The sequence below is a fragment of the Pristiophorus japonicus genome, chromosome 12 (assembly GCF_044704955.1).
Source record: "Pristiophorus japonicus isolate sPriJap1 chromosome 12, sPriJap1.hap1, whole genome shotgun sequence".
Lineage (NCBI taxonomy): Eukaryota > Metazoa > Chordata > Chondrichthyes > Pristiophoridae > Pristiophorus > Pristiophorus japonicus.
Genome location: NC_091988.1, coordinates 187,146,395 through 187,173,230, shown reverse-complemented (window position 1 = coordinate 187,173,230; position 26,836 = coordinate 187,146,395). Strand labels below are relative to the sequence as shown.

At 42.6% G+C, this 26,836-nt stretch overlaps 1 protein-coding gene across 2 annotated transcripts in view; it reads right to left on the bottom strand.

Annotated features, from left to right (window-relative positions):
- Nucleotides 1-790: 790 nt before the first annotated feature.
- The window catches only part of LOC139277597 (E3 ubiquitin-protein ligase Itchy-like), a 112,971-nt gene continuing 86,925 nt past the window's right edge, over nucleotides 791-26,836 (bottom strand). For both annotated transcript variants that reach the window (XM_070896274.1, XM_070896275.1), the window contains 8 exons: nucleotides 24,832-24,991; nucleotides 23,671-23,804; nucleotides 19,476-19,616; nucleotides 19,096-19,216; nucleotides 17,454-17,558; nucleotides 15,611-15,707; nucleotides 10,145-10,217; nucleotides 791-8,764 (listed from right to left, as the gene is read on the bottom strand). In XM_070896274.1, coding sequence (XP_070752375.1) covers nucleotides 8,665-8,764; nucleotides 10,145-10,217; nucleotides 15,611-15,707; nucleotides 17,454-17,558; nucleotides 19,096-19,216; nucleotides 19,476-19,616; nucleotides 23,671-23,804; nucleotides 24,832-24,991 — 931 coding nt within the window. In that variant the 3' untranslated portion in view covers nucleotides 791-8,664. The remainder of the gene's footprint in view (nucleotides 8,765-10,144; nucleotides 10,218-15,610; nucleotides 15,708-17,453; nucleotides 17,559-19,095; nucleotides 19,217-19,475; nucleotides 19,617-23,670; nucleotides 23,805-24,831; nucleotides 24,992-26,836) is intronic.

Genomic DNA, 26,836 nt, shown 5'->3' with positions numbered 1-26,836 from the left:
CTCCAAACATCTCCTTTGGCTTGGCGTCCAGTGTTCGTCTGATTGCGACTCTGTGAAGCGCCTCGGGTCATTATTCTATATTAAAGGCGCTTTATATGTTAATTTATCAATGAGAGCAGGTGGTCCTTTGTTTTCTGGTGTGATGTGTGCTTGGTATGCATGAAAAGGATGCTAAAGAATTCAGACTGTTCAAAAGCATTTTAAAAGCTTTGAAGATAGTTCCATGTGAAGAACCAGCCAGCAACTTTGTCAGCAAGGACCGATGGTTGAACTGGGAAAATCTCTGTTCAAGTCTCACATATAAGTTCATCCATCTCCCCACTGAAAACAGGGGAGGAAATAGTACAGATTATTCAATGAAGTTAAATTTTACTGGAATTATGCACTACAGCAACTCGCCAAGGCTTCTTCAACAGCACCTCTCAAACCATAACCACTACCACCGAGAAGGACAAGGGCAGCAGGCGCTTGGGAGCACCACCACCTCCAAGTCACACACCATCCTGCCTTGGAAATATATCGCCGTTCCTTCATTGTTGTTGGGTCAAAATCCTGGAACTCCCTCCCTAATAGTGCTGTGGGAGTACCTTCACCACACGGACTATAGCGGGTCAAGGCGGCGGCTCACTACCACCATCTCAAGGGAAATTAGCGATGGGCAATAATGCCAGTAAAGCCTACACCCCATGAATTAGTAAAACCGGAATTGTGCAATAAATAAAAAATCCTCATAGAACCAGGGAAAGAATACCCAGACCTAAAAATGATTACACTCAACAGCATGTTGTCTGTACAGTTTTAAGAGAAGCTTTTTATTTTTTTTACAATGTTAACTATTTTTACATAGGTAAACAGGATAAGAAGCTTGTGCCAAGAGGCCAGAATTACCTTATTAGCCTTAACCCATTTCTGGAACAATCAAATTCAGCTTTACAAAAGGATTAAACACAGAAATATTAACATGATTTACAATCCTTAGATATCATACAGTGGAAATTAGACACGATAAGAAAAAGCTCAGTTTGAGGAGGCAATTATCTGGATTTCTTTAAATTATGTTGCAGCTTCAGAATTGACATCCATTGAACTTCCTATAGAATTTACTTGGAAATATTTCTAATGCCACTTATTTAAAATACCAAATTTTATTTTAAATCAAATTACTATCAGTGCTATTTATATAACATTGGGTAACCTGCACGGTGGGCATGCATGAAAGAATGCTACATGGCTGTTATCCAATGGATTTCTAGGTGCTGGATGTGACATCACAACAGACCATGTAGGCATAATGCCTCAATGAAATTTATTTCCCCACAACACGAAAGATAATTTCAAAAATATGCTGGGGACAAGTAGCACGGCATGCAGCCAGAGAGAGCTGGGTTGCCGATTGGTTTGGTTTCTGTACATGACAGGACTCTCAATCTTAAACTGCCTCACTGGGGAGATGCAGGGCAGTGGGTAAGTACTTGCCAGGGATTGGGGGGGGGGGGGGGGGGGGAAAGGGTGGTAAAGAGAAGAGAAGCTGTTTTCTGCAGTTTCCCTGCACCAACAGAAGGCGAGCTAAAGGGCAGGGCTTTGGGGGGGGGCGGGGGGGGGGGAGCTGCGTACGTGCTCCAGACCACAAATTCAAGGTAAATTCAAGACTGGGGTAAGGAATAATTTTTTTGAAAAAAGGGGCAAAAGTCTAAAAAAGGTTTCCCTGTTCCTTTGTACTGATATAAAATGTTTGGTTACATCACGCTATGGTTTAACACCATTAACTTCAATATCAAGTGCGTTCACCAATAAGGTCACAGATCTTGGATTTCACTTATCACACCAACAAAATGGATGCAGGAAGTAAAATTAGCACAACAGTACTAGCAACTGGTATATATGTGGATGCACCGTGTACTATGGGTGTCCCATCAAGGCAGGACCAAAAACTTTCACTAATGCTTGATGACTGGAACGAGGACTACACAAATTGGTGTAAGATGCATGTTAGAGCAAAACAAATTTCCAAATTCTTTTGGATGCCATTTTGCCTATTTTCTCTGCTTTTAGTACAGTGATAACTACGGTAAGGGAATGGAGGAAGAGAACAGGTAACACACCAGCTGCCTTCTTCCTATTCCCTCACTCTCTGGAAATGGAGAAAACTTAGCAAGCGACAAAAAGTAAAACTCAGATTAAAAAAAAAAATGCAAGCCATTGCCATTGGATAACTAGCTCAGTCTCACCTTCATCTTGCCCACAAATCACTTCAAATCATCATCAGATGTTAAAGCATCATGCAGATAGGATGAGAAACTGGCTTCCTCTTAATATCACAGTGGATAAGTTAATTATACATAACTCTAAACAAAGTGCAGCGTCCATGGCTTCAGTTTCCAGTTATTTCCTGAACAAAGTAGTGGGCATTCAGCCATAATAGTGTTTCCCTTCTCATCAACTGACACCAACAGTTAGTAAACTCCAGATTGAATACATTGCTGCCATTTGTCAATTTTCACCCTTCCTCCTCTTGAAGATGTCGATTCCCACCAGGGTGCAGTTGCACAGCCCCCCAGCACATCACCCAAGTGGGCATTCTTAGGGACCCAGTCCCCATCAGATTTTCACACAACTGCACTTTCAGCAGGGCTCACTGGATACCAATCACGTTTTAGCATCTCGGGCTGATTTTCCTCTCCCCAGACCAGGGTAGAGGCGCTAATTGTAGCAGCACAATGCCACTGCCCAGCTACGATCAGCAAACTCGGCACATAGCAGGAATCAAACAGGCGACATTCTGGTCTCTATGATTCATTACTTGCAACCGTTACCAACTCAGCCATTGAGAACTGTATCATCCATCTCTTTACAAACTGCTGTTGAGTTTATGGGGGGGGGGGGGGGGGGGGGAGGAGAAAAAGCTGCAATCACATGCATTTACAAGCCATTGCCCTATTAGTTGGAAGGGGAAAAGCACGCACACTGAATTTCATCATATACACTTGTAGACCAACTCATCAAAATGGGAAAAAAATATTATGCTTCAGGTGTACAAGTTGAAAACGGATTACAATTTCACTAATTCTGATGGAATGTACAAAGTTTTTGCTGTGTGTTCGACTAAGGTGCGAGAGCCTATAACCCTGACAGAAACCGGCTTTGGGCCAATGGAACAAAACCAGAGGCCCGGCTTCACTGTTAAACCCCAATATTCCAAGCTTTACACGAGTCAGGTACAGAACAAGGAGTGGCATTATTATAGGAAAGCAATTTAACAGGAGGCATCTGGGAAATTAATCCCTGGCGGTCATAGGTCAACCAGTTCCCTGCGTTACTTCAGTCTCAGTTTTATTTTAAAACAACACATTTGTGTGGACTGGTTAGAAAAATTAAAATGGTGCAAACAAGTCTGAACCCCTAGCGACAAGATCAATTAAAGTACTGCCTCCCACTAATCTGGCATAAAGTTTAAACCAATACACAGCCTGTTCCAGGATCAGCATTTCATAAGCAACATCAGCACACTCTGCTTCACAACTCAAAAGAATACAGACAAGCAGCACTGTCTTGCAGTGAATTGGTTATTGAGTCTAATAGGGCCAACACATCAATAAATTGTCTGATTGAAATGCATGGAATTTTTGTCTCCTAGTTGGGCTAAAGGAGGAAAAGCCTAGTTTTCATAATCGAAACAGTGTGCCTAACACAAGAAGTAAATCTCTTACTCCTGAATGAAAGGCTAGAGGTTTAAATCCCTGGGGCACAAGTCATTTAATTGTATCTATCTGTATATTACATCATTGAGACTTCAGTTTGTGGCTGGACAATAGAAAGCTCATTTAGACAAGCATGGATGTTGCATTTTTTTCCAAAGGAAACAGGGAGAAGGGGTGACAAGGGAGAGTAGATGCAGGGAGGATGTTTCCTCTGGCTGAGGCATCCAGAACCAGAGGTCACAGTCTCAGAATAAGGGGTCGGCCAGTTAGGACTGAGATAAGGAGAAATTTCTTCACTGAGAGGGTGGTGAATCTCTGGAATTCTTTACCCCAGCGGGCTATGGAGGCTCAGACTGAGTATATTCAAGACTGATATTAAGGGGATCAAGGGATATGGGGATAGTGCAGTTGAGGTCAAAAATCAGCCATGATCTTATTGAAAGGCGGAGCAGGCTCGAGGGGCCAATTGGCCTACTCTTGCTCCTAATTCTTATGTTCTGAAGGGGTGGAAAAGATGGAGGGAGGCAAGCAGGGACTGGAACAAAGTCCTTTTCGATCCTGTTTCACTGAAAATGTGCTGTTTGTTAGCGAGACGGGCCCCACAAGAATCTGCGGCCAAAACTGCTGTCCTGTGCTGAGTGCAGGAGACTGGATTTGTAACAAGCAGATGACAAGGGACACAGGACAAAAAAAAAGTAGGAAGTGTTGTTGTAGCACAGCACTTGCATTCCAAAAACATCCTGCAATTGTTTATTCACATTTAATGGGAGTTTAATTTTGTTTTAGTATTGAACTGTATGCTCAATTGTGTTACCAGCATCCTAGCCATTGTGATGTATATTACACAAGATGACAAGGATTATTAAATATTAGTGGCCTTAAGGGCTGTACCATATTTAGTACCCTAAAGAATTCCATCTTCTAATCTTAAAAATATTCTCTCTGCTAAAGGGCTCGCACTGAAGCCAGCTGACTGGCATCTCATAGAAACAGATACACTGTGTTGACAAAGGCGGAGTGCAAAACAGAGCACTCGAGAAACACTACCATTACAAACCAGTTTCTTTCTGGCCAGTCAGGTGGCAATCATGCACAGAAATCCATGCTCAATAATCACCAAATCAAATGACTGAGAAATCTATACAAGGAGACACCCTGTTTGCCTGATATACGAGTGCACCGTACCCCAGTAGGAGACACACCCAAGCCAACTGAGATGCAGTTAGCACGAGCCAAAACTTGGGGACCATTATCGCAAACTAGTCTGTCTATTCTGCACAGCTGCAGAATAATAATTAGCCCTTTAATTTTTATGTTTGTTTAAGCAGGCCCCACACAGTTTGCATTGTATTAATACAAATGCTAACCTCAGGTGCTAACATGCTGGGGTATAATTCCACAGGCCTCCAGTATCCTGGCAGTGTGGCCATTCTCTCTGTAAGAGCCAAAACAGTCAATGTCGGCAGGTGGAGGAGATTCTGATCGCGCCCTCACCCAAAGTCCACAAGTGCACTGTCCAGCACGGGGTTTTACCGGATAACGATCAGGAACCCGGACTGAATCTTCCTTCCTTAGCACAGGGCCACTGAGGCCAGCTACTACACTCCATCAGCAACCTGCGACTTCCCATCTCCATGGCTCATCCCATAGGAATGTGCATGTATCAATGGAGGCACTGGGATGCTCGAACGCCAAGGTTAAAGCTGAAGACTCACTGATTAATGGCAAATGCAAATTGAATTCAAAACTCACTTAAAATGGGCAGCTTTTAACAAACATTCCATCTACCTTTGATATCCTATATACATAATTTATAAAATATATTAGAAATATATCCGAGTTTAAGAATTGGTTTTGTTAAAAAATACGACAACTGTGCTTCCCCACAGGCTCCCCTCTCAAAGTTGTCTCACCATGTCTTGAAAGTGCCGACTCTCTTGCTGGGGTAGTTCCATTGACATCTGTAGTCCTCACCCAAGTGGTTGCTTTTCACTTGAGCTTGGACAGAGCGTGTCCAGAGACAATTCAAGAATAGAGTGCATCAAAACCTAGCTCAGTCTGGTCCTCAATAGATCTCAACGCACACACTTTCCAGCATGATTCACAGGATACTGATCAAGAGCAGGAACACGGGGTGAATTTTCCCCTTCCTACCCCAAGGCGCTCAGGCCAATTGACATAACTACTACCCTCTCAGAGATGAACAAAATCAGCACAAACCAGTTATTGTACCTAGCAACCTCTGGTCGGTATGGCTAAGGACTACACTATACAATATCTTTATACACAACCTTTTGGAAAGTAGGAAAGGGGGTGGGGAGAAAGAGAGGTTTGAGCCCACTGAATTGTAGAAAAGATATATGCTATTTTATAGAGCAGGCACTGATGGGGTAAGTTCAATTCTGAATTCAAAGCAGATGCTTGTCCTAAATCTCAAGCCAGAGTGACAGAAATAGCTGGGAAGTAAACACTTAGCTACTTCACCCCCTTCGCCCTCACGAGCTGAACACATTGTTTTACACCATTTTCTTCTTATTTATTTAATTATAAATGGCTAGATCCTCCCAAATTACAAGAATGGGCAAGCTTAAAGAATGATTGGGAGTTGCAATCAACTTCTCAAAATTAGTATGTACCAAAGCCCTCCCAATAATCAGGGAGGCCCATTCAGCCAATACAACACTGGAGAAACTGCTGATCCTGATCAGAACCGTGGTCGTCATCTGGTATATTGCTTCACACTACTCCCACGTGTAATTTATTTTCTTCCTCCTTTCCTCAAGCCACCAACTTATGCCGGGGTACAGTCCCATGGGTGTCAACTGTCCTCAGGTATCTTGTCTAAGTGACAATGCATGTGTGGGTTTGGACAGTGAGTGTTTACAGGAAATTCTCCTGCGGGGACATCACAGCCAAGTTCAATTTTGTCCCGACCCAAATCCCCATGCACACACTTTTCAGTCGGATCACACTAGATAGCAAATCAGAAACGGTAACCTAGGCTGAGGTCTTTGTTCACACCCATACTGGTCCCAGCTGAAATCATCGAATGCAATTTAGATTAGAAATAGAAGCTGGGAATACAAATATAATCTCGATCCCTCCAGCTGGAGGCGATATTGGGGGCCATATTTTATCCTAGCTAAGAAAAGTTATACTTTTGTCCTCTTACGCAGAAATTAAAAAACCTGAAAACTCGAATCCTTTGTTTGGGTGTGAGTATGGATTGTAACTGTGATGAACACTAGACGTCCAAAATTAGAATGGGAATGAGAGACGGGAAATTTTGGGAGGGAAAGAGGAATGCCAGTTCGATCAAAGTGAGTCTGCTGCACAAATTGTATGAAGCCGGTTTAAAACTCACCATCCCAGGATTGGGGGTAGGGGAAGGGGTGGAGAGATCAGCTGGGCTCTAGAGAGTAGAAATCTTTTCAAAAATGGATACATATAGCAAACATTTCTGGGTGTAAGAGAATTATTTAAAAATTATGTAGAGCTAGTCCTGGTCATTACCGATAGCCTTTTGAGTACTTAGTCACTGAAAGGTTACCGCTGAATGTTACTATTGTTTTAGAGAATGTTTCTTTACGCCAACCTTGCCGATTTCAGAAACTTCAAAACAGATGATACCCACCTCATTTGCAAAATGCTCTACACTGCTGATATGGTTATGGGTTTTAAAACATACAAGATACAAAGTAGAAATGGAGATCGAACCAATGTTGCCTGGAGTGCTGCTTATCCAATCTGAATGTGGAGGTGGGGAGGGGGAGGGGGTAGAAGTGTCCGCCACTTTAAAATGTCCAACACTTTAAAATGTCCTCACAGAAGTTATTTGCAAAGTTGCATTGGCAAAATAAGATAGCCAACGGGAAAAGCTCAACCTCTAACTGAAGACGACACATTATTTATACAGCAGCCCTTCCTGAATCGGACGCATCAACATACACATACCACAAAAATATTTCCCAATCAAGCTCTATAAAACTAGAGCTATGATTGATCTACTTTACTCGTTCCTTTAAAAATATAGGGCAAAAGCCTCTGTTTTCTAGCTACCCTTTATACAGAGGAGGAGGAATATATCTAGGATAACATTACGAGCACTACTGGTGCGAGGTGTATTACAGAAACTGTTAAAAAAAAATCAAAGGTGCAGTGGTAGAATAGACATCTGTTCACCAAACAGCAGCCTGCACCTATCCTTCAAGTATCAGCAGTGCTGGAAAAAATGTTTCAATAGGAATTTGACATATGGTAAGGGCTCCCTCAATCTCACTGCACTTGCTTAAATTAAAATTTAAAACATTGAAGAGAACTTAAATTAATCTTAAAATGAAATATAAATACATCCTTTGGCAAAGACGGGGATTGAATCGGGGGGGGTGGAGGGGGGCACGAGTAATGTGCTACAATCGGAAAGTAAAAATGAAAAGAAATAAAATGAAAGGATGGGAGGGATACACACATTCCTGGTTCGTTTCTTAGCTCATCGCCTGGTTAGTTGGCAAGTCAAGTTTTCCAGCTCTGCTTCAGCGTCAACTGTAAGATGCTATTAATTCCAGGAAACCCTCTCCTGACCATCTCTCCAAATTGCTGTCAGCAGCCAATGGTATTCCTACGAGAGAGTGGAGGACCAGCTTGGCTGCTCCTTCACGTACAACACAAATGAACACACTAACAGTTTAAACTGTTTATCACAGCACATTAATTCTATTTAAGCATGTACAATTTCCTCATTATATTAGGTTCTTCAGCTTGTAAATACAGAGTGACAAAGCCAAGACAAAGCTTTTCAGCCATTTCCCACAGGGTTTCCAACACAAATAGACTGTCCTGACATGTCTGGATAAACAGATGTCTACTGGAAAGAAAAGCATGAGAAATTAAATGCACTCCTCGTTTAGAATCCCTTAAAATAACAGACAGCACGATACTCTTTCCTGACAGGATTATCATACAGTAGTTACTCTTGTCCAAAACCTTCCGTTTCTTCGATTGCAAACAACAGCTTTTCCTTCAGTTGCTCAAAGCTCTTGTATGGCGGCAGATCCAAGCGATTAAAACTGCAGGGAAAGATGTTGAAGAAAACAAAATTAGAACCATGATGGTATAACTTGAGATTAAATTCAACTACTCATCAAGACCCTCACCTGCTAGTGACTCCAGCCACAATATACAGGTCATGATTACAAAAGAGCTGGCTTTGTTTTCTACAGGAAGAATCATTTTCCTTTACTAAACACTCATTAATCTTAAATGGAAAAAATATCGTGAGACATTCTGTATCTAAAGTTGGGATAAGTCTTTTAGGCCCAGGTGCTGACGCGGAAAATCTGCACCATATGTTTTTCCACCTTGAAAGGAGGTGACTGAGAAGTGATCGCAGGGAGGTATACAAGATAGTAAGCAGCATGGAAAAAGTAAATCCTTCAAAATAAACTGCGACAGTAGGATAAGAGAGCACATGTTTAGACTGGTAAATTGCAAATTCAAGACAGATGGTGGCAAGTTCTTCTCAGAGTGGTGAACACATGGAAAGGAGTTTCAGGAAGAGTAGTGGAGGCAAAAAACTCTGGAATCATTTAAGAAACAGTTGGATGCTGTGCTCGAGTAGTGTCTTTAAGAACATAAGAATTAGGAGCAGGAGTAGGCTATTCGGCCCCTCGAGCTTGCTCCACCATTCAATGGCTGATGACCGACCTCAACTCCACTTTCCTGCACTGTCCCATATCCTTTGATTCCCTTAATATCCAAAAATCTATTCACGCCTTATTCTGAGACTGTGACCCCTGGTTCTAGGCTCCCCAGCCAGAGGAAACATCCTCCCTGCATCTACCCTGTCAAGGCCTGTAAGAATTTTGTATGTTTCAATGAGATCACCTCTTATTCTTCTAAACTCTAAAGAATATAGGCCTAGTCTGCTCAATCTCTCCTCATAGGACAACCCCCCCGATCCCAGGAATCAATCTGGTGAACCTTCGTGCACTCCCTCTATAGCAAGTATATCCTTCCTTAGGTAAGGAGACCAAAACTGTACACAATACTCCGGGCCCGTTCTCACCAGGGCCCTATATAATTGCAGTAAGACGTCTTTACTCTTGTACTCTTTCTGGAAGGATAAGGCCTGTATCTAATTTTTGAAACTATTTTGGGCTGGAATGATTTTGTACAGTCACTCAGAGAGGTTGTAAAGATACTGGTGTAGGAAGTGGAAACATTCACTGCCCCCTGACTGAAACAGTGGTTATGAGTGGGACAGAGTAAAAAGAATTGGACTCTGCATTCATGAATGCTTTATCTTAACCTGGGAAACAGAGAGGTTTTTTTTGTCAATACAGAGCACAAATATTTAAAGATGTGGTGGGGGTGGGGGAACATAAAAGAACAGAATATTGTATTTGTACCAAACAATGAAAGGCATTTTTTTGAAATGCCCAACTCACCAGGTATGGCTTCTTGGTAACCAGTTTTCCTTCCCCACTTTTTCAACACAGAATTTCTGAGGACCATTGCTCCCTGTATCAAAACATAAAAAGGAATTGCCAGTTAGTACTTTTCATTTCAGCGATTAAAGCAGTGATTGCACAGAATGTTTACAGATAGCAGAACAGAGAGAGAAAGCAAAACAACATTCTGTGCTCCCAAAGTGTGACTGAGACCCCATTCTCACAGAGAGAAATGTCAGCCTCGTCTAATGACCCAGCTGGTTAACACTGAGCAGCAAAGCCAATTCTCGGGTTTGATCTCAATCTGTGCAAAGGAAACCAGTTTAATCTGGAGCAGCAATAGGGTGCTACAACTGGTCTCTCCACATCCATATAGTGTATTAAAAAAAAAAAAATCAGGATTTCTGATCATGATCCAACAACCCCTACTTGAAATGGGCATCAGATAAGGAATCTGGTTAACTGTGATAACCCTGCTGAAACTCACCATCGAGGCCCACATATGAAAAACAGCCACTTAGGGTGACATACTGGAGGACACTTGGCACCTGAGGAACTGCACAATGGCCATTCAAATCAATGCCTTTAGATGGAGGGCATGGGGAAGGTGATAAAATGAGTAGGAATAGCAAAGAAGAAAACCTGTCCGTGACCCCCACTTTCCCACCAGCTACAGTCCACACACAATCCATTTGTCAGAAACCACAAATGCAAGCAAAGCTGCCAACGTTTCTCTTCCTCCATTTTCCCTTGTGAAAGAAATTGATAGGCAAGCTTGTGGAAATTAATCCAGAGGCAGTTACAATGTAATGAACACACAGACATGTAAATGAGGAAGGGCATGAAGCCAAAAGTTTAATGTTTGTGTCTGTTTTGGCACAGTTTAAGAATAATTTGCGCTATTTAAGAACTAGCACACTGTGAATGTACATTTTACACCACTGCTAGGCACTTGACTGCTCTTCTTGATTCGACAAATTTAATACTTTTTTTTTCTTGCGTGAAGGATGCAACACATTGGTATTCAGTCCTGAAGGAAAAACTCTTACATGTAAACGAAATCTGCTCGCGCAATGAAAGTCACTTATTTTGGTTACGAGCTGAACCAAGTCCTGGAAATTAGTGTCACAAGTCAGTATTTCTGGGCACGTAAACACTAATTTAATTCCCACTCAGTATCAAAGATAAGAATGCTGAGGGAAAGGTTCCTCATCCAGGTTGGTGGAACTGATAATGGTCTAAAGTACTGGGCCAGCATACTCAGTGTTGAACACTGCTTCTCGACACAATCTGAAATATGCATTGCCCCGAGCAAATACATGTTTGAAAAGGTGGATAGAAAATCAAATTTTTTGCAAAAATCTCAGAGATGATTAAAGGTAATATGTGATATCACATCGAAAAGGACAATTCTTTCTTAAATGATTACGATAGATGGCAAGGAAGGGCATTAGCCCCATCTATCAAGAGCTTTGTCTCCTCACAGCATCCAACTGCTTAATTATAGTCTCTTGCCCAAATTTAAAGTTGCTTAATTATGTTTTTTAAAAAAGGACTCAATTCCCAATTTGCTGTTATTTACATTGTTTAATTTGAATTATTGAATAATTCAGGAGTAAACCCATTAACAACTTATATTTGTATAGTGGCTTTAATGTAGTGAAACAATCCAAGGCGCTTCACAGGAGTAGTATATGATAAAAATTTGACACCGAGCCGCATAAGCAGAAGTTAGCGCAGGTGAGGGTCAAAGAGGGAGGTTTTAAAGAGCGCCTTGAAGGAGGAAAGAGAGGTAGAGAGGCGAAGAGGTTTAGGGAGGGAGTTCCAGAGCTTGGGGCCTAGGCAATAGAAGGCACGGACGCATCAATGTTTGAGCGATTGTAATCTGGAATGCTCAGGAGGGCAGAATTAGAGGAGCGCAGACATCTCGGGGAGGGGGGGGGGGGGGGGGGGAGCATGAGGAGCTGCAGGAGATTACAGAGATAGGGAGGGGTGAGGCCATGAAGGGATTCTGAAAATAAAGATGAGAAGTTTGAAATTGATTAACTGCAAATGCTGGAAATATTCAGGGTCAGGCAGCATCTGTGGAGAGAAACAGAGTTAACGTTTCAGGTTGATGACCTTTCATCAGAAGTTCTCTCTCTCCACAGATGCTGCCTTACCTGCTGAGTATTTCCAGCATTCCCTATTCTTATTTCAGATTTACAGCATCCACACTATTTGCTTTTGTAATATTAACTGTGTTTTAAGGGAGCAGGGGGCGGGTGTGGGGATGACAAAGTACGAGGCTTTGGTTAAAACCTGAAAGGTTTGCTGTACTTTCAAAACTGCTCAAAAGCCATTAGCAAGGATACCAAAGACTCATTAAATTCCCCTGAACTGTCCTTGCATTTATAGCTGTCAGTTTGTCCTGTATGACATACTGCACACAAGACAGCAAAAGCTCCCAACTCAACAGTTTAGGCTTAGCAAAAGCAGCTTCAAATACAAGGGTAAAATCAAAGTTCACAAACAAAAAATGCCCAGACAGCCACATTCGACACTATCTTTAAGGGAATCCAAGAGAATTCAAATGTGAAAGTACCCCATACCTCTGGAGCATAGCCAGAGATGGGCACACTTAATTTTAATGGAGCAAAATTAATATTTTAAGCCCACTTTTGCTGACAATTCACTCAGTGACAATAAATATCCACTTAAAACAATCTCAGTCATTCCAAAATTCAGTTATTCAAATTAAAGCAATGTAAATAACACAGCAAGTTGGGGTCCAGGCAGCCTGGATCTCTGAACAACAGATCATTTATTTTGTAGATCTTTTTAGATCTGCCCCCTTATTCAGAGGGCTGCAGAGAATGTTGGTGGGTAAGGAGGAGGGAGGGACGCTGAAGTTTTTGGCTACTATGGGCAAGTGGGCATCAGGGATGTGCCCATAGTGGCACTATCACCCACCTGACCCATGCTAATAAGGTACCTTTCCGCAGGCCCCACAAACGCCAATGGGGTCAGCACTGGAGGTGATCATTGGGATTAGATGAAGTGGGGTGGGCGGAGGCTCATGTTGAGGATAAACACTGGCACAGTCCTGTTGGGCCGAATGGCCTCTTTCTGTGCTGTACATTCCATGTAAAAACTTAAAAAGCCAACCAGCGGCGTGAAACAGTCACGCCTTCTAAGGATACAGACAGTGGCACACCTGAATAGAAATGTAATTGTTTCTATCACACTTTTCATCTCGCGCTCTCCCTCCGTCGTCTCGAGAGTCACACTTCCCTTCTGCGTACATCTTTCACCTGTCCCTCGTATGCGTCTCTCTCCGGTTTATTCTCTTCTTCCTCTATACCTTATTCTTTTTTTCAAAAACAAATAAACAGCTGAAAGATCTGATGGGTTCAGGCAAGGACTGCTGACAAAGAGCCAGAGACTGGGCCCAGGACACAAACAGCTGAAAGGTCAGGGAGGGGGAGGGGGAGGCACTCAGGGAAAAAACTGGTGGTGAAGAATCACCCACTGGTGCCATAGCAGCAGGGCCGGGGGGGGGTGTAGGAGGAATGGAAACCAGCAGACTCCAAACCCCCACACACTGAATACATTTCCACAAGGCAAAGCGACACACTCCAGAGGTTGAGCCTTTCCAGAGTTGTTTTGCATTGTAGTCTGCATTCTCTTTTATTGAGGTCCATCCACACGGTAGTTAAGAACTGTTTAACTGCAGGTAATTACTATTTGGGTACTTTATCCACTAGACATTATCACAAATTTGCGATTTAAATTTACAAATTCACAAGAAGTGAATTCACAAAAGGAGGCTCACTTTTGATACAAGAGCTGCCTTTTCTCTGCTCCTCACATGCACTGCTGCCAGGTGCTGCTGCAGAGATGCTCGGCTCTTGGTCATTTCACCAACTGGCAAGATGGTTACAGGTCACAGCCCAGCCAGCAGTTATTTTTACCTCTCCAGTTTTCTGCCCTCCACCCCAAAATGGGTTGACTTCCTTACTGGGACTTGGTTCCACAGGCATTTTGACAAGGTGGCCACAAAGGCTAGTCAGCAAGTGTCGGCAGACTCTTCAACTGCCTGTGGAACCAAGTCCCAGTAAGGAAGTCAACCCATTTTGGGGTGGAGGGCAGAAAACTGGAGAGGTAAAAATAACTGCTGGCTGGGCTGTGACCTGTAACCGAGGCTCACCTTGTCCTCACCAGATATCCACACACGAACACTTCCAGCGGAGTTGCTGTATAGCCATCGGAAGCATAAACCCTGGCCAATGTTTTCGGTCTCTACACTTCAGTGCGCGTGCACATACGCTATTTTATGTCACATCGTGCTGGTACTTTGCCATTTTTTCCACTGTGAAACAGTCCTGCCTTGCAGTGACACAAAAGTAACTATAACTTGAGTTTGATCCGGATTTGACTCTTCACACTACTTTGCTCAGTACCACAGGAAGTACAACTCCAGCATACTGTGAAACCAGTTACAAAGTCCTCAATACAGTGCCACTGGATCTCCAAGATACTTTACAGGTTCTCAGCAGAGTCTCATTCATATTGGGAGACGACGCACTCTCACCAGTATACATCAGGTGCTACAAGCGGAGTGTCCACATGGTAACAAATCGACTTGTAGCACGGTATAACTGCAAACTAATGCACAAAAACACAGCTAACAAAAGGGATCAGAATGTTGTCTTTCAGATCACAAGCTTGCCTCGCTGCTAAGTTCAGCCTTAACAGATCTACAGTTCACAGTTTCATACAAAGTGCATTGCTTGAGTTAAGAGTAGAAACGTCAAAAGCACACTGCGGTGCAACCGAGATTCACCTCTACATAATGTTTCGTATATTAAGTTTAGATTTTTCAAATATTCGCTCCAGTTAAGTAAATGGTACTTCTGAATTTGATGTTGCCCAATGTTTCAGATTTGAAGACATTAAAGATGATCAAAAAAAGTATGGGTTTGGAGTCACATGTAGGCCAGAGGGCTAAGGATAGCAGCTTTTCTTCTATAAAGAACGAGTGAACCAGATGGACTTTTAACGACATTCCGACAGTTTCAAGGTTACTATTTTTGCTATTCCATCACAGAAGGCATCACAGCCTAGTTGGTATCGTCCTCACTTGACAACCACTCAGATGCACTTTTCAGCGAGGGTCACTGAATAGCAATCAGAAGCAGGAAATCCGTCTGACTTTCCAATCCCTCCAACCCAGGCCATTGAAGCTAATTGTAGGGCACAGCTGCTGCTCCAGCGGAGGTCAGCTAACTCACCACCAGGGACCAAACGCAAGTACATCAATGTGGTGTATTTACTCACTAAAGCACTAAAACATTTTGAAACTAGTTATGAATATCCTCTAAAATAGATTTTTTTTTTAAAAAGGGGGTGGCTGCAGACCAAACAAGCAACCAAAATGAACAAACTTCTCATTATTAGTGCCACCCATTGAACTCGGCTTACCCATGAGATCAGCGAAACCACCAACTGGTAAACGGCATGTGCCCGTGACAAACTGCAGCAGACGCATTCGCTTCTCGTTGTCCATTTCTTTCACAACCTAAGGGAGCAGTGCCATTGAGTTGAGACAGATAATCACAAGAATTCATTTGCACAGTCCACACGCTTCTTTACCAGAACTTAAACCCATTCAACCCTCCCCTTTTGAATTTTGTTGCTATTGCTGCAAAAATATACGGCCACTGGAAATTTATAAAACTTAACTTGACCAGTTTAATTACGCACATATTGAAATCCAACTGTGCAACAGGATACGTCATTCCCTGAGAATTCTTTGTATTTAATCTTTGGATATGGGCTTATCTCATTAAAGGCAAATTACATCTGACTAACCTGACTGAGTTCTTTGATGAAGTAACAGAGGGTTGATGACGGTAGTGCAGAAGATGTTATATACACTTTCTAAAGGCATTTGATAAAGTACCACATAACAGATTCATTCGGAAATTAGAAGCACATGTGATGGTAATTTGGATACGTAATTGGCTAAGGGATAGGAGACAGTGATGGTAAACAAATGTTTTTCTGACTGGAGAGAAGTATGCAGTGGGGTCCCCCAGGGGTCAAGATTAGGACCATTGATATTTTTGTTGTATCTAAACGGCCTGGACTTGGGTATAGGGAGTTCGATTTCAAAGTTGCGAACGATAGAAAACTTGGCAACGTCGTAAAGTGAGTAGGATAGCAGCAGACTTCAGGAGGGCACAGACAGACTGGTGAATTGGGCAGACACATAGCAGGTGCAATTTAATGCGGATAAGTGTGAATTAGTGAACTTTGGGAGAAACAACAAGGGGAGGCAAAATCATCGAAATTATACTATTTTGAGGCGGGGGTGGGGGTGCATATTCACAAATCTTTGAAGGTGGCAGGGCAAGTTGATGAGGCAGTTAAGAAAGCGAATGGGATATTTGGCTTTGTAAATAGGAGCACTGAATACAACACAAGAACAACACAAGGAAATGATGCTAAACCTTTACAAATCACTGAGTAGACCTCAGCTGGAGTATTGTCGGCACCACACTTCAGGAAGGATGTCATGGCCTTGGAGAGGCTACAGAGGAGGTTTACCAGGATGAGGGACTTCATTTAGTGGGAAGATTGGAGAAGTAGGGATTATTTTCCTTGGAGCGGAGAAGGTTAAAGGGAGACCTAATAGAGGTGTTCAAAATCATGAGGGGTTTTCATAGAGCAAGTAGGGAGAAGCCATTTCCTCCGACAAGTGGGTCAGTAACCAGAGGTCATAGATTTAAAATAACTAGAGGGGAACAGAGAAGAAATGATTTCACAGAGGGTTGTTACGATCTGGAAGGGTTGTGGAATCAGATTCCAGATTAACTTTCAAAAGGCAATTGGGTCATGTATTTGAATAAGATTAATTTGCAGGGTTATGGGGAGAGCGCTGGGGCGTGGGATTAAATTGGACAGCTCTTTCGAGCCAGCACAGGCACGGCGGGCTAATTGATCCTCTTATATTCTGTAGGATTCTATGAACACTGACAGGGCAGTATTTATTTTCCATGCGTGGTTGCTTAGTGGGTATTCAGAGCTAATCATGTAATGTGGGTCTGGAGTCACATGTAGGCCATACCAGGTGACACTAAGGTTCCCTTTCTTAAAGGACACGAGTGAACCAGTGAAGGATGTTTGATGAGAGAAGCATGCCTGACAATATGGCAGAGAGCATTTAGAAGCAAATAGTTCTATTTAGAATAAGGAACTAGCGAGATATTCCTATAGCAAGAACACTTGAGCACATGTGAAGAAGGCAGAGCCCTTTCCATACCTGCCAAAACCAGATCATTTGTTTGCTGTTTCTGGTATAGTTACGATAGATTGCATTCCTCTGCCAATCATTCAAATCTATCTCTTGCATTCCACAAAGAAGGACCTGTAAACATTTTAAAACAGAATGAAAAATGCCTTAACTCAGGGCTGAGCAGTAGAACACCGGCACCCAACGTTCCCTCTAAACTCGTGCATGCGCGGCCACGCAGTAATCTGCAAGATCCCGTGCAGGTGGCTTATCTATCCTAGAGTGGATAGGAAGAATCTATTTCCCTTAGAAGAGGGATCAATAACCAGAGGTCACAGATTTAAAGTAATTGGTGAAAGGATTAGAGGGGAGATGTGGAAACTTTTCTTCACCCAGAGGGTGGTGGGAGTCTGGAACTCACTGCCTGAAAGGGTGGTACAGGCAGAAACACTCACCACATTTAAAAAGGTACTTGGATATGCACTTATAGAGCCGTAATTTACAGGGCTAGAGACCCAGTGCTGGAAGGTGGGATTAGGCTAGGCAACTCTTTTTGGACCAGCAGACACGATAGGCTGAATGGCCTCCTTCTGTGTCGTAATTTTCTATGATTCAGACTGCTCACCAGCTTTTCCATTGGAAATACCGCGCATGCGCAGAAATTTAAATCGACCGCATATTGAAAGAAACTGGCTGTGCAGAACAAAACACAGCTTATAGGAAACACTGCTGGCACCACCAGGAAAATCAGTAATTTTAGCAGCTACTAGCAATGCAGTCGATGTCCAGGTGCTCATAGATTTGACCGTTGCTTTTAAAAGTGGATAGATAAAGTGACGATGAGCTGAATGGCCTACTACTGTGCTGCAAAATGCTTTGATTCCCAACAATCCAGTACAACACCATGATTTTTTGTCAAAAGGCAATCTCATCTGAGCAGTCTTGAGTTTCTTCACACCACTTTCCACATGGGGGTAAGAGACTCCCTCCCCAAACACAGATATAAACCACCTCCCACCCACTTATCTCAGGAATCTCCTTGCGCCAAGACAAATTCTATTATCAACATGAACTTTTGACTATTCTAAATAAAGCCGCGTCTAAACTGATCACATGGTTAAGAAGTCTAGATGTTGGCATCAGACTCTAGCTCCAGAAATGAAGTTCAGATCAGCCTGGATCAGACGTTGGAGTAAACAGGAGGAGTGTAACTTTTTGATGGTAACTTTTCTTGAAAGAGGAGATGATCAACATATTAAAATGCTTATAACCAACACAGATAACATGGTGCTCTCATAAAATGCATTAAACATTCCAGGAATAAATATACAGATGAACAAATGCATCACATCTCTTGTGGAATGCAACTGACCAGGGTTAACTAGATTGTTACAAAAAAAATGGTTATCCTGGAATGTTTGTACAATTGTGTTTAGGGTCAACAAGAGCAACGATGGAAATTGACAGCACAGATTATATATGGTGGACTCTGGCTATACACAGCTCATTGGCCTTCACTTGTTGCATGCTTTAATGGAACACTCCTCTCCAATCCTGGGGGGGGGGGGGGGGGGGGGGGGGCGAGGTTAGAAAAAAATAATCACAGACCACTATCACCACCATCTAGTTAAACACACGAATGAAACTAGAAGTACTCAACATATTACAATACCTCCAATTCTTTGGCATCGAATGACTGTAGATAGTGTAAAGGAAGCACTTCATTAAATCCCTCCAAGAACGCCTGTGTCTGTTCTTCAACACCTCGTGATAGTCTCCACTCAGCTACAAGCCTATGGTTCAAACCACTTGTATTAATGACTTCTTGAACCATTATCTGTTTCCAGCAAATTTACAATACAGTAAATACAAGAAATGAAGAGATTTCCTTTTTACCGTCTACTTTACACTTAATCTGTTGCATTCAAAAATCTCATTTAGATGGTTAGTAACTACAGCATTGCATATTGGAGTCACTTGGAACATGTTAAAAGGAATTGAGATATGAAATGTTCATCTATAGCTAGCACTCAAAGATACTCTTCACCTTACCCAATATACTCCTCTTTGTTTTCCTCAGTCACCAGCAGATTGTTGCCGTCAGGTTTCAGCTCATGGGTTTGAATTTCACCTAAAATTTCCTTGTCAACTGAGAAATACATTTCCAGACCACATTCTTCTAGATTGTTCTCCCTAGAAACAAGATTTTTTTCCCGATAAATAACAATTACAAAAACAAAACAAGACCAAATGCAGGAGTAGTCCATTTACAACGCAAACTGCTCAAAGTGAACCAGACAAATAAGCTAACTCAAATATTCAGAAGATTACATTTGCCGTGAAGGAGGATGACAATGTTGGTTGTGGAAAGTTTCTGATCTTGGTGAGATGAGGGGAACACTACCACAGGATGGAGTGGGAATAAAATATTGTGGTAAAAATTCATTAAAATTAGAATAATGACAAAATAAGCTAATTGTTTTGCTTGGAAAGGTCATTCGCACTGCAATTCACCTGCAGCCAAGTCAGTATTCAATGCAGCTCTGAACAACAGATAGCTGATGTACTTTTGTGGGGTGGAAGGCAGAAGGGGTTACACGGCTGGTATTCCGATTTCCCTTCTTTCCTACCACAAGTACCGAACATTCAACAGTTGTGCCACAGCCACTACCTATTGGCTGAACACATTGCCCATTGAGGGGCAGTCAAGCTCAAAGGACAGTCCAGACTAAAATCCCAAGGTCTAAAGGCAGCATGTGAATCTTTGTGTTTTCAAAATGAGGAATACATAAGAACATAAGAATTACAAACAGGAGTAGACCATCTAGCCCCTCGAGCCTGCTCCGCCATTCAATAAGATCATGGCTGATCTGGCCGTGGACTCAGCTCCACTTACCCGCCCGCTCCCCGTTACCCTTAATTCCCTTATTGGTTAAAAATCTATCTATCCGTGACTTGAATACATTCAATGAGCTAGCCTCAACTGCTTCCTTGGGCAGAGAATTCCACAAATTCACAACCCTCTGGGAGAAGAAATTCCTTCTCAACTCGGTTTTAAATTGGCTCCCCCGTATTTTGAGGCTGTGCCCCCTAGTTCTAGTCTCCCCGACCAGTGGAAACAACCTCTCCGCCTCTATCTTGTCTATCCCTTTCATTATTTTAAATGTTTCTATAAGATCACCCCTCATCCTTCTGAACTCCAACGAGTAAAGACCCAGTCTACTCAATCTATCATCATAAGGTAACCCCCTCATCTCCGGAATCAGCCTAGTGAATCGTCGCTGTACCCCCTCCAAGGCTAGTATATCCTTCCTTAAGTAAGGTGACCAAAACTGCACGCAGTACTTCAGGTGCGGCCTTACCAATACCCTATACAGTTGCAGCAGGACCTCCCTGCTTTTGTACTCCATCCCTCTCGCAATGAAGGCCAACATTCCATTCGCCTTATTGATTACCTGCTGCACCTGCAAACTAACTTTTTGGGATTCATGCACAAGGACCCCCAGGTCCCTCTGCACCTCAGCATGTTGTAATTTCTCCCCATTCAAATAATATTCCCTTTTACTGTTTTTTTCCCCCAAGGTGGATGACCTCACACTTTCCGACATTGTATTCCATCTGCCAAACCTTAGCCCATTCGCTTAACCTATCTAAATCTCTTTGCAGCCTCTCTGTGTCCTCTACACAACCCGCTTTCCCACTAATCTTTGTGTCATCTGCAAATTTTGTTACACTACACTCTGTCCCCTCTTCCAGGTCATCTATGTATATTGTAAACAGTTGTGGTCCCAGCACCGATCCCTGTGGCACACCACTTACTACCGATTTCCAACCCGAAAAGGACCCATTTATCCCGACTCTCTGCTTTCTGTTCGCCAGCCAATTCTCTATCCATGCTAATACATTTCCTCTGACTCCGCGTACCTCTATCTTCTGCAGTAATCTTTTGTGTGGCACCTTATCGAATGCCTTTTGGAAATCTAAATACACCACATCCATCGGTACACCTCTATCCACCATGCTCATTATATCCTCAAAGAATTCCAGTAAATTAGTTAAACATGATTTCCCCTTCATGAATCCATGCTGCGTCTGCTTGATTGCACTATTCCTATCTAGATGTCCTGCTATTTCTTCCTTAATGATAGTTTCAAGCATTTTCCCCACTACAGATGTTAAACTAACTGGCCTATAGTTACCTGCCATTTGTCTGCCCCCTTTTTTAAACAGAGGCGTTACATTAGCTGCTTTCTAATCCGCTGGTACCTCCCCAGAGTCCAGAGAATTTTGGTAGATTATAACGAATGCATCTGCTATAACTTTTGCCATCTCTTAATACCCTGGGATGCATTTCATCACGACCAGGGGACTTGTCTACCTTGAGTCCCATTAGCCTGTCCAGCACTACCCCCCTAGTGATAGTGATTATCTCAAGGTCCTCCCTTCCCACATTCCTGTGACCAGCAATCTTTGGTGAAGACCGAAGCAAAATAATTGTTTAAAGTCTCAGCCATTTCCACATTTCCCATTATTAAATCCCCCTTCTCATCTTCTAAGGGACCAACATTTACTTTAGTCACTCTTTTCCGTTTTATATATCTGTAAAAGCTTTTACTATCTGTTTTTAAGTTTTGCGCAAGTTTACCTTCGTAATCTATCTTTCCTTTCTTTATTGCTTTTTTAGTCATTCTTTGCTGTTGTTTAAAATTTTCCAATCTTCTAGTTTCCCACTAACCTTGGCCACCTTATACGCATTGGTCTTTGATTTGATTTGATACTCTACTTTATTTCCTTGGTTATCCCTTCTCCAGAGCTGAATAGAATATTATTGCAGTTCTAGCATTCTAGTGCCAGTATGAGGTACATCCACATTACAGCACAGCTCAGATGCAAAGTTCCTCCTGCTCTGCTGGGTAATGAACTTAACGGCAAACTCAGAAGAGCAGCTACTTCTGAACTGCTATGAATTTGTTTTGCCTGTCAATCTTATAATGGATACTGCCCAAGAATTGTGCCTCCACGTTTCCTGACTCGAGTACTCTCATAAAATGGCCCAGCTCTATTTGTGGTCCACCCCCTCCCTCTGGGGGAAGAGAATTGTGGTTCTCTTCAACAAAAAAATTTAATCCTGGTCTGTCTAAGCGTTTCAATCTTCCATTAGAATGCACGAGACCATCTTATTAAAGGTAGTCATTTGTGCACCTTAACTGGCACTCTACATACTGAGGAGTTTTAAGAACTCCCAAAATTTATTTGTAAAGTTGCAATCAATATACAGGCCAACCTAGAAAACTGACAAAAGCTAACCAGCAGATTCAATAAGCGGACACCTTAAGAATGGCCGGGATTTTTTCGCCTATAACGGTTGAAATCAAGTAACCGCCATGGTCTGTGTCACAAACTGCAGGTATACCCAACATTCCTTTACTTGTGTTGGAGAAAAAAATAACAAGTATACGAAAGATTTAAGAGGGAAATCCAAATGCTAAAGACACAATATTGGTGATGCAGTTCCAGGGGGAGGGGTTCAGGGTTATACTTCCCTGGAAAATTCCAGGGTTATACTTCCCTGGAAAATTCCAGGGTTATACTTCCCTGGAAAATAGAAAAGAAATGATACTTGGATTTTCAACAGACCGACCAAACCATCACTTCCCCAAAAATTACCTGAACAATTACTTTTCCAAATCCTACCCCCGTCCCAGTTTAGAGGCACTCTGTACCTGCTGCCGCCGCCGCCCCCCCTCCTCCCCCACTGTCCTCAAATCCAGTTCACTGAATTGCCATACCCCAACGCGAGGCCAGAATCATTGACAATAACAGAAGGAATGCATTACAGAGAAGGCAGCCAAGGTCTATTCCATTAACAGCTAGATTTGCAGAGGAATAGGACTGAGGAATGGGGAGAGAGGGGTATGCAATGATTATCAGCCCCCAACTTGAAATGCTATGCATTATATGGAACAATGTGCCAGCGCATGTAGTTGGACGGGAATCTTTAAGATAAGTGATTTCAAAAAAGGAATATACAGCTTACTCACATCTGAAAGGATTAAGCTTTATAAAAGGACATGGCGGTATCGGATCAAAAGGGAAAGGGATAAGTTATTGGGGTAGACTAAATGGATCAATTGTCATCCCTTGCCTGAAGTATGTTCCTATTCTACGCTACTTTAAGAAAATTTAGTTGCACCAACATTAATAGTTAAACCTTGCAATCAACACCAAAAAATATTAAAATGCAAACCTTATCCAAATGAGGGAGTTGTAAAATTCTGGATCAATAGATTCCAAGTCTTTGGTTACTATGGGTTTGCTCAGCATACGTTTGTAAAATGGCAGAGAGAATCCGGTGTCAATGAATTTCCCATGAAACAGTGCCTGCCAAGAAAAGGAAATGCAAAACAAGACTTGGAACTGATTTCTAGAAATCACACACAAACCGTGCTTATTGCTGACACAGAAGCACATAGGTATGTTAAGCAGAACTGACAAGCCCTTGAGCAGTTTACAGCGCACCATTACAACATGTTTGAGATTTGCAATAAATCTCTACAGTCAGCGCTCAGTAGAGTGAGATGACAATAAGACAAAGATAAAACAAGAGCTCGCAAGTGCAAACTGGTCTGCACCTGCAGTGTTGACGATTTAGTTAGCACCGAAAATACCAGGAAAGTCCTGATGCTTATGTCAGGATCTTAGCTGTGCCATTGTGAGAATTTATTTAGCACAAAGTGTAAGGAATGTCCGCGATTCTGTACACAATTACATTTTTGTAGGTAAGCTATCCAATCCCATATTTTTATACACTTATACGAGTGTAGGGTTGTAGACAAGATGCTAGAAAACACGACCACTAAAGACATTTGGGGTAGCAGAAAGGACAAGGGAAGTTAGACTTAATGCTACTATGCAGCTGAATTGTAAGAAAAGCAATGCTCCAAATGTGAAATTACAATCAATGTAATTTACCAGTCTGAGAAACTTGAGACAAACAGCAGATACCTTAAAAATATTGATTAAAGAGTAAGGTTAACAATATCTATAGACTTGCAACTCCTGTAAAATCTGTTGCCTAAACTACCCTCTCTACACACCCCTCCAACACCACGTTTCTGGTTACCATCTCAGTATACTTCTCAAGTGTCACAGATTTATAGACACGCAGATTATTTTCATTAATTTTTAGTGTTTACTAGCCAAGGATGCAGTGCTGAAGTTTCAGCAACAACGTAGAAGGTATATCACGGTTATTTGTTAACAAAAGCAATGATATTTGTATTCCTTAGTAACCAATGGCAGAATCTAGTTAAATGTATGGCTTACTTATCATCTAACCAGTTTTAGTCCTGTATACAGTAAAAAAGAGAGCAGGAATGTCAAGGCTCAAGTAAGCCCTGGAACGTACCATAGCTATGAACCGACCGATGAACCGGAAGTACTTCAGATGGTCTGGGTTGATATAAGATGCTGGGTTTATTTGCAAACAATAATTTTCCTTCCCAGCGTATTCAAAGAGGCAATACATGGGGTTCAAAACTTCATGGGAAAGTAGAAAGAACCATTCTCTATTAACAAAAATATGGATATTAGATACACTGGTAGTAAGACTGAAGTAATTCGTAACATACAATCTTGACTCATTTTTAAAGCCACTTCATTTCATCTGTGGCCGACCAAACCGAATTGGTGCTCGACCAAGTTAGGTAGCAGCCTAGCTTCATTGAATATACCACAACAGCTATATAATCAGTAGTTTCCAAGCAATATCCAATAGGTGAGCGCACGCTTTTGCTCCCTTAATTTAAGTTAAAAGTATGACAATGTTTCAGCTTGAGCTAGAATCAGTTATTTGTACAATCAGAGCACGTGTTAATCACTGTTCACTATTTTCAAGAACCTGCATTTTGGCCAGACTTCTATTGCTCATGAATTTTCTCCTGAAAGTGTCGACTCCTTACTGGGGTATAGTACCGTACCCAAGTGGCTATTATTCCTGTGCAACCATGGCCTCGCCCCTCCCTATCTCTGTAACCTCCTCCAGCCCCACAACCGAGATATCTGTGCTCCTCCAATTCTGGCCTTTTGAGCATCCCCGATTTTAAATCGTTCCACCACTGGCAACCGTGCCTTCAGCTGCCGAGGCCCTAAGCTCTGGAAATCCCTCCCATAACCTCTCCACCTCTATCTTCCTTTTGACGGTCCTTAAAACTTACCTCTTGGACCAAGCTTTTGGTCATCGGTCTTAATATTCTCTGATGTGGTTCAGTGTCAAATTCTGTTTGATAATGCTCCTGTGAAGCACCTTGGGACGTTTTACCACATCATCATCATCGGCAGTCCCTCGGAATCGAGGAAGACTTGCTTCCACTCTTAACATGAGTTCTTAGGTGGCTGTACAGTCCAATACGAGAACCACAGTCTGTCACAGGTGGGACAGACAGTGGTTGAAGGGAAGGGTGGGCGGGGAGTCTGGTTTGCTGCACGCTCCTTCCGCTGCCTGCACTTGATTTCTGCATGCTCTCGGCGACGATACTCGAGGAGCTCAGCGTCCTCCCGGATGCTCTTCCTCCACTTAGGGCGGTCTTTGGCCAGGGACTCTCAGGTGTCGGTGGGGATGTCGCACTTTATCAGGGAGGCTTTGAGGGTGTCCTTGTAATGTTTCCTCTGCCGTCTTTGGTTCATTTGCCGTGGACGAGTTCCAAGTAGAGCGCTTGCTTTGGGAGTCTCGTGTCTAGCATGCGAACGATGTGGCCTCCCCAGCGGAGCTGATCAAATATGGTCAGTGCTTCAATGCTGGGGATGTTGGCCAGGACGAGGATGCTAATATTGGTGCGCCTGTCCTCCCAGGGGATTTGTAGTATTTTGCGGAGACATCGTTGGTGGTATTTCTCCAGCAACTTGAGATGTCTACTGTACATGGTCCACGTCTCTGAGCCATACAGGAGGGCGGGTATTACTACGGCCCTGTAGACCATGAGCTTGGTGACAGTTTTGAGGGCCTGGTCTTCAAACACTCTTTTCCTCAGGCAGCTGAAGGCGCTATATAAAGGCATGTTTTGTTGCATGTCTGAAGGCTGACAGGCCATTTTGGCCCCAGAAGGTACCATAGCAGTATCCGTTTTTTCCCGCCGCAATGCTCACATATGCATTCCCTCCCAGCAGGGATTGCTGAACAGCAACTGTGTGAGAATCCTGGCTGATTTTCACTTCCCTAACTGAGGGATCAGCTAACACTGCAGAGACCAGGATTGAACCTGGGACCTTTCTGGTCTGTATGTCTCAGTTATGGACGATACAAGATTGCTGAACAGGGAGGATTTATACATTTTATTTTCATGTTTATTTAGATGTCACAGCCGGTGCCTCTCCCACCATTATGCCAGATACTAGCTGATCTTTGGCAGCAAGAT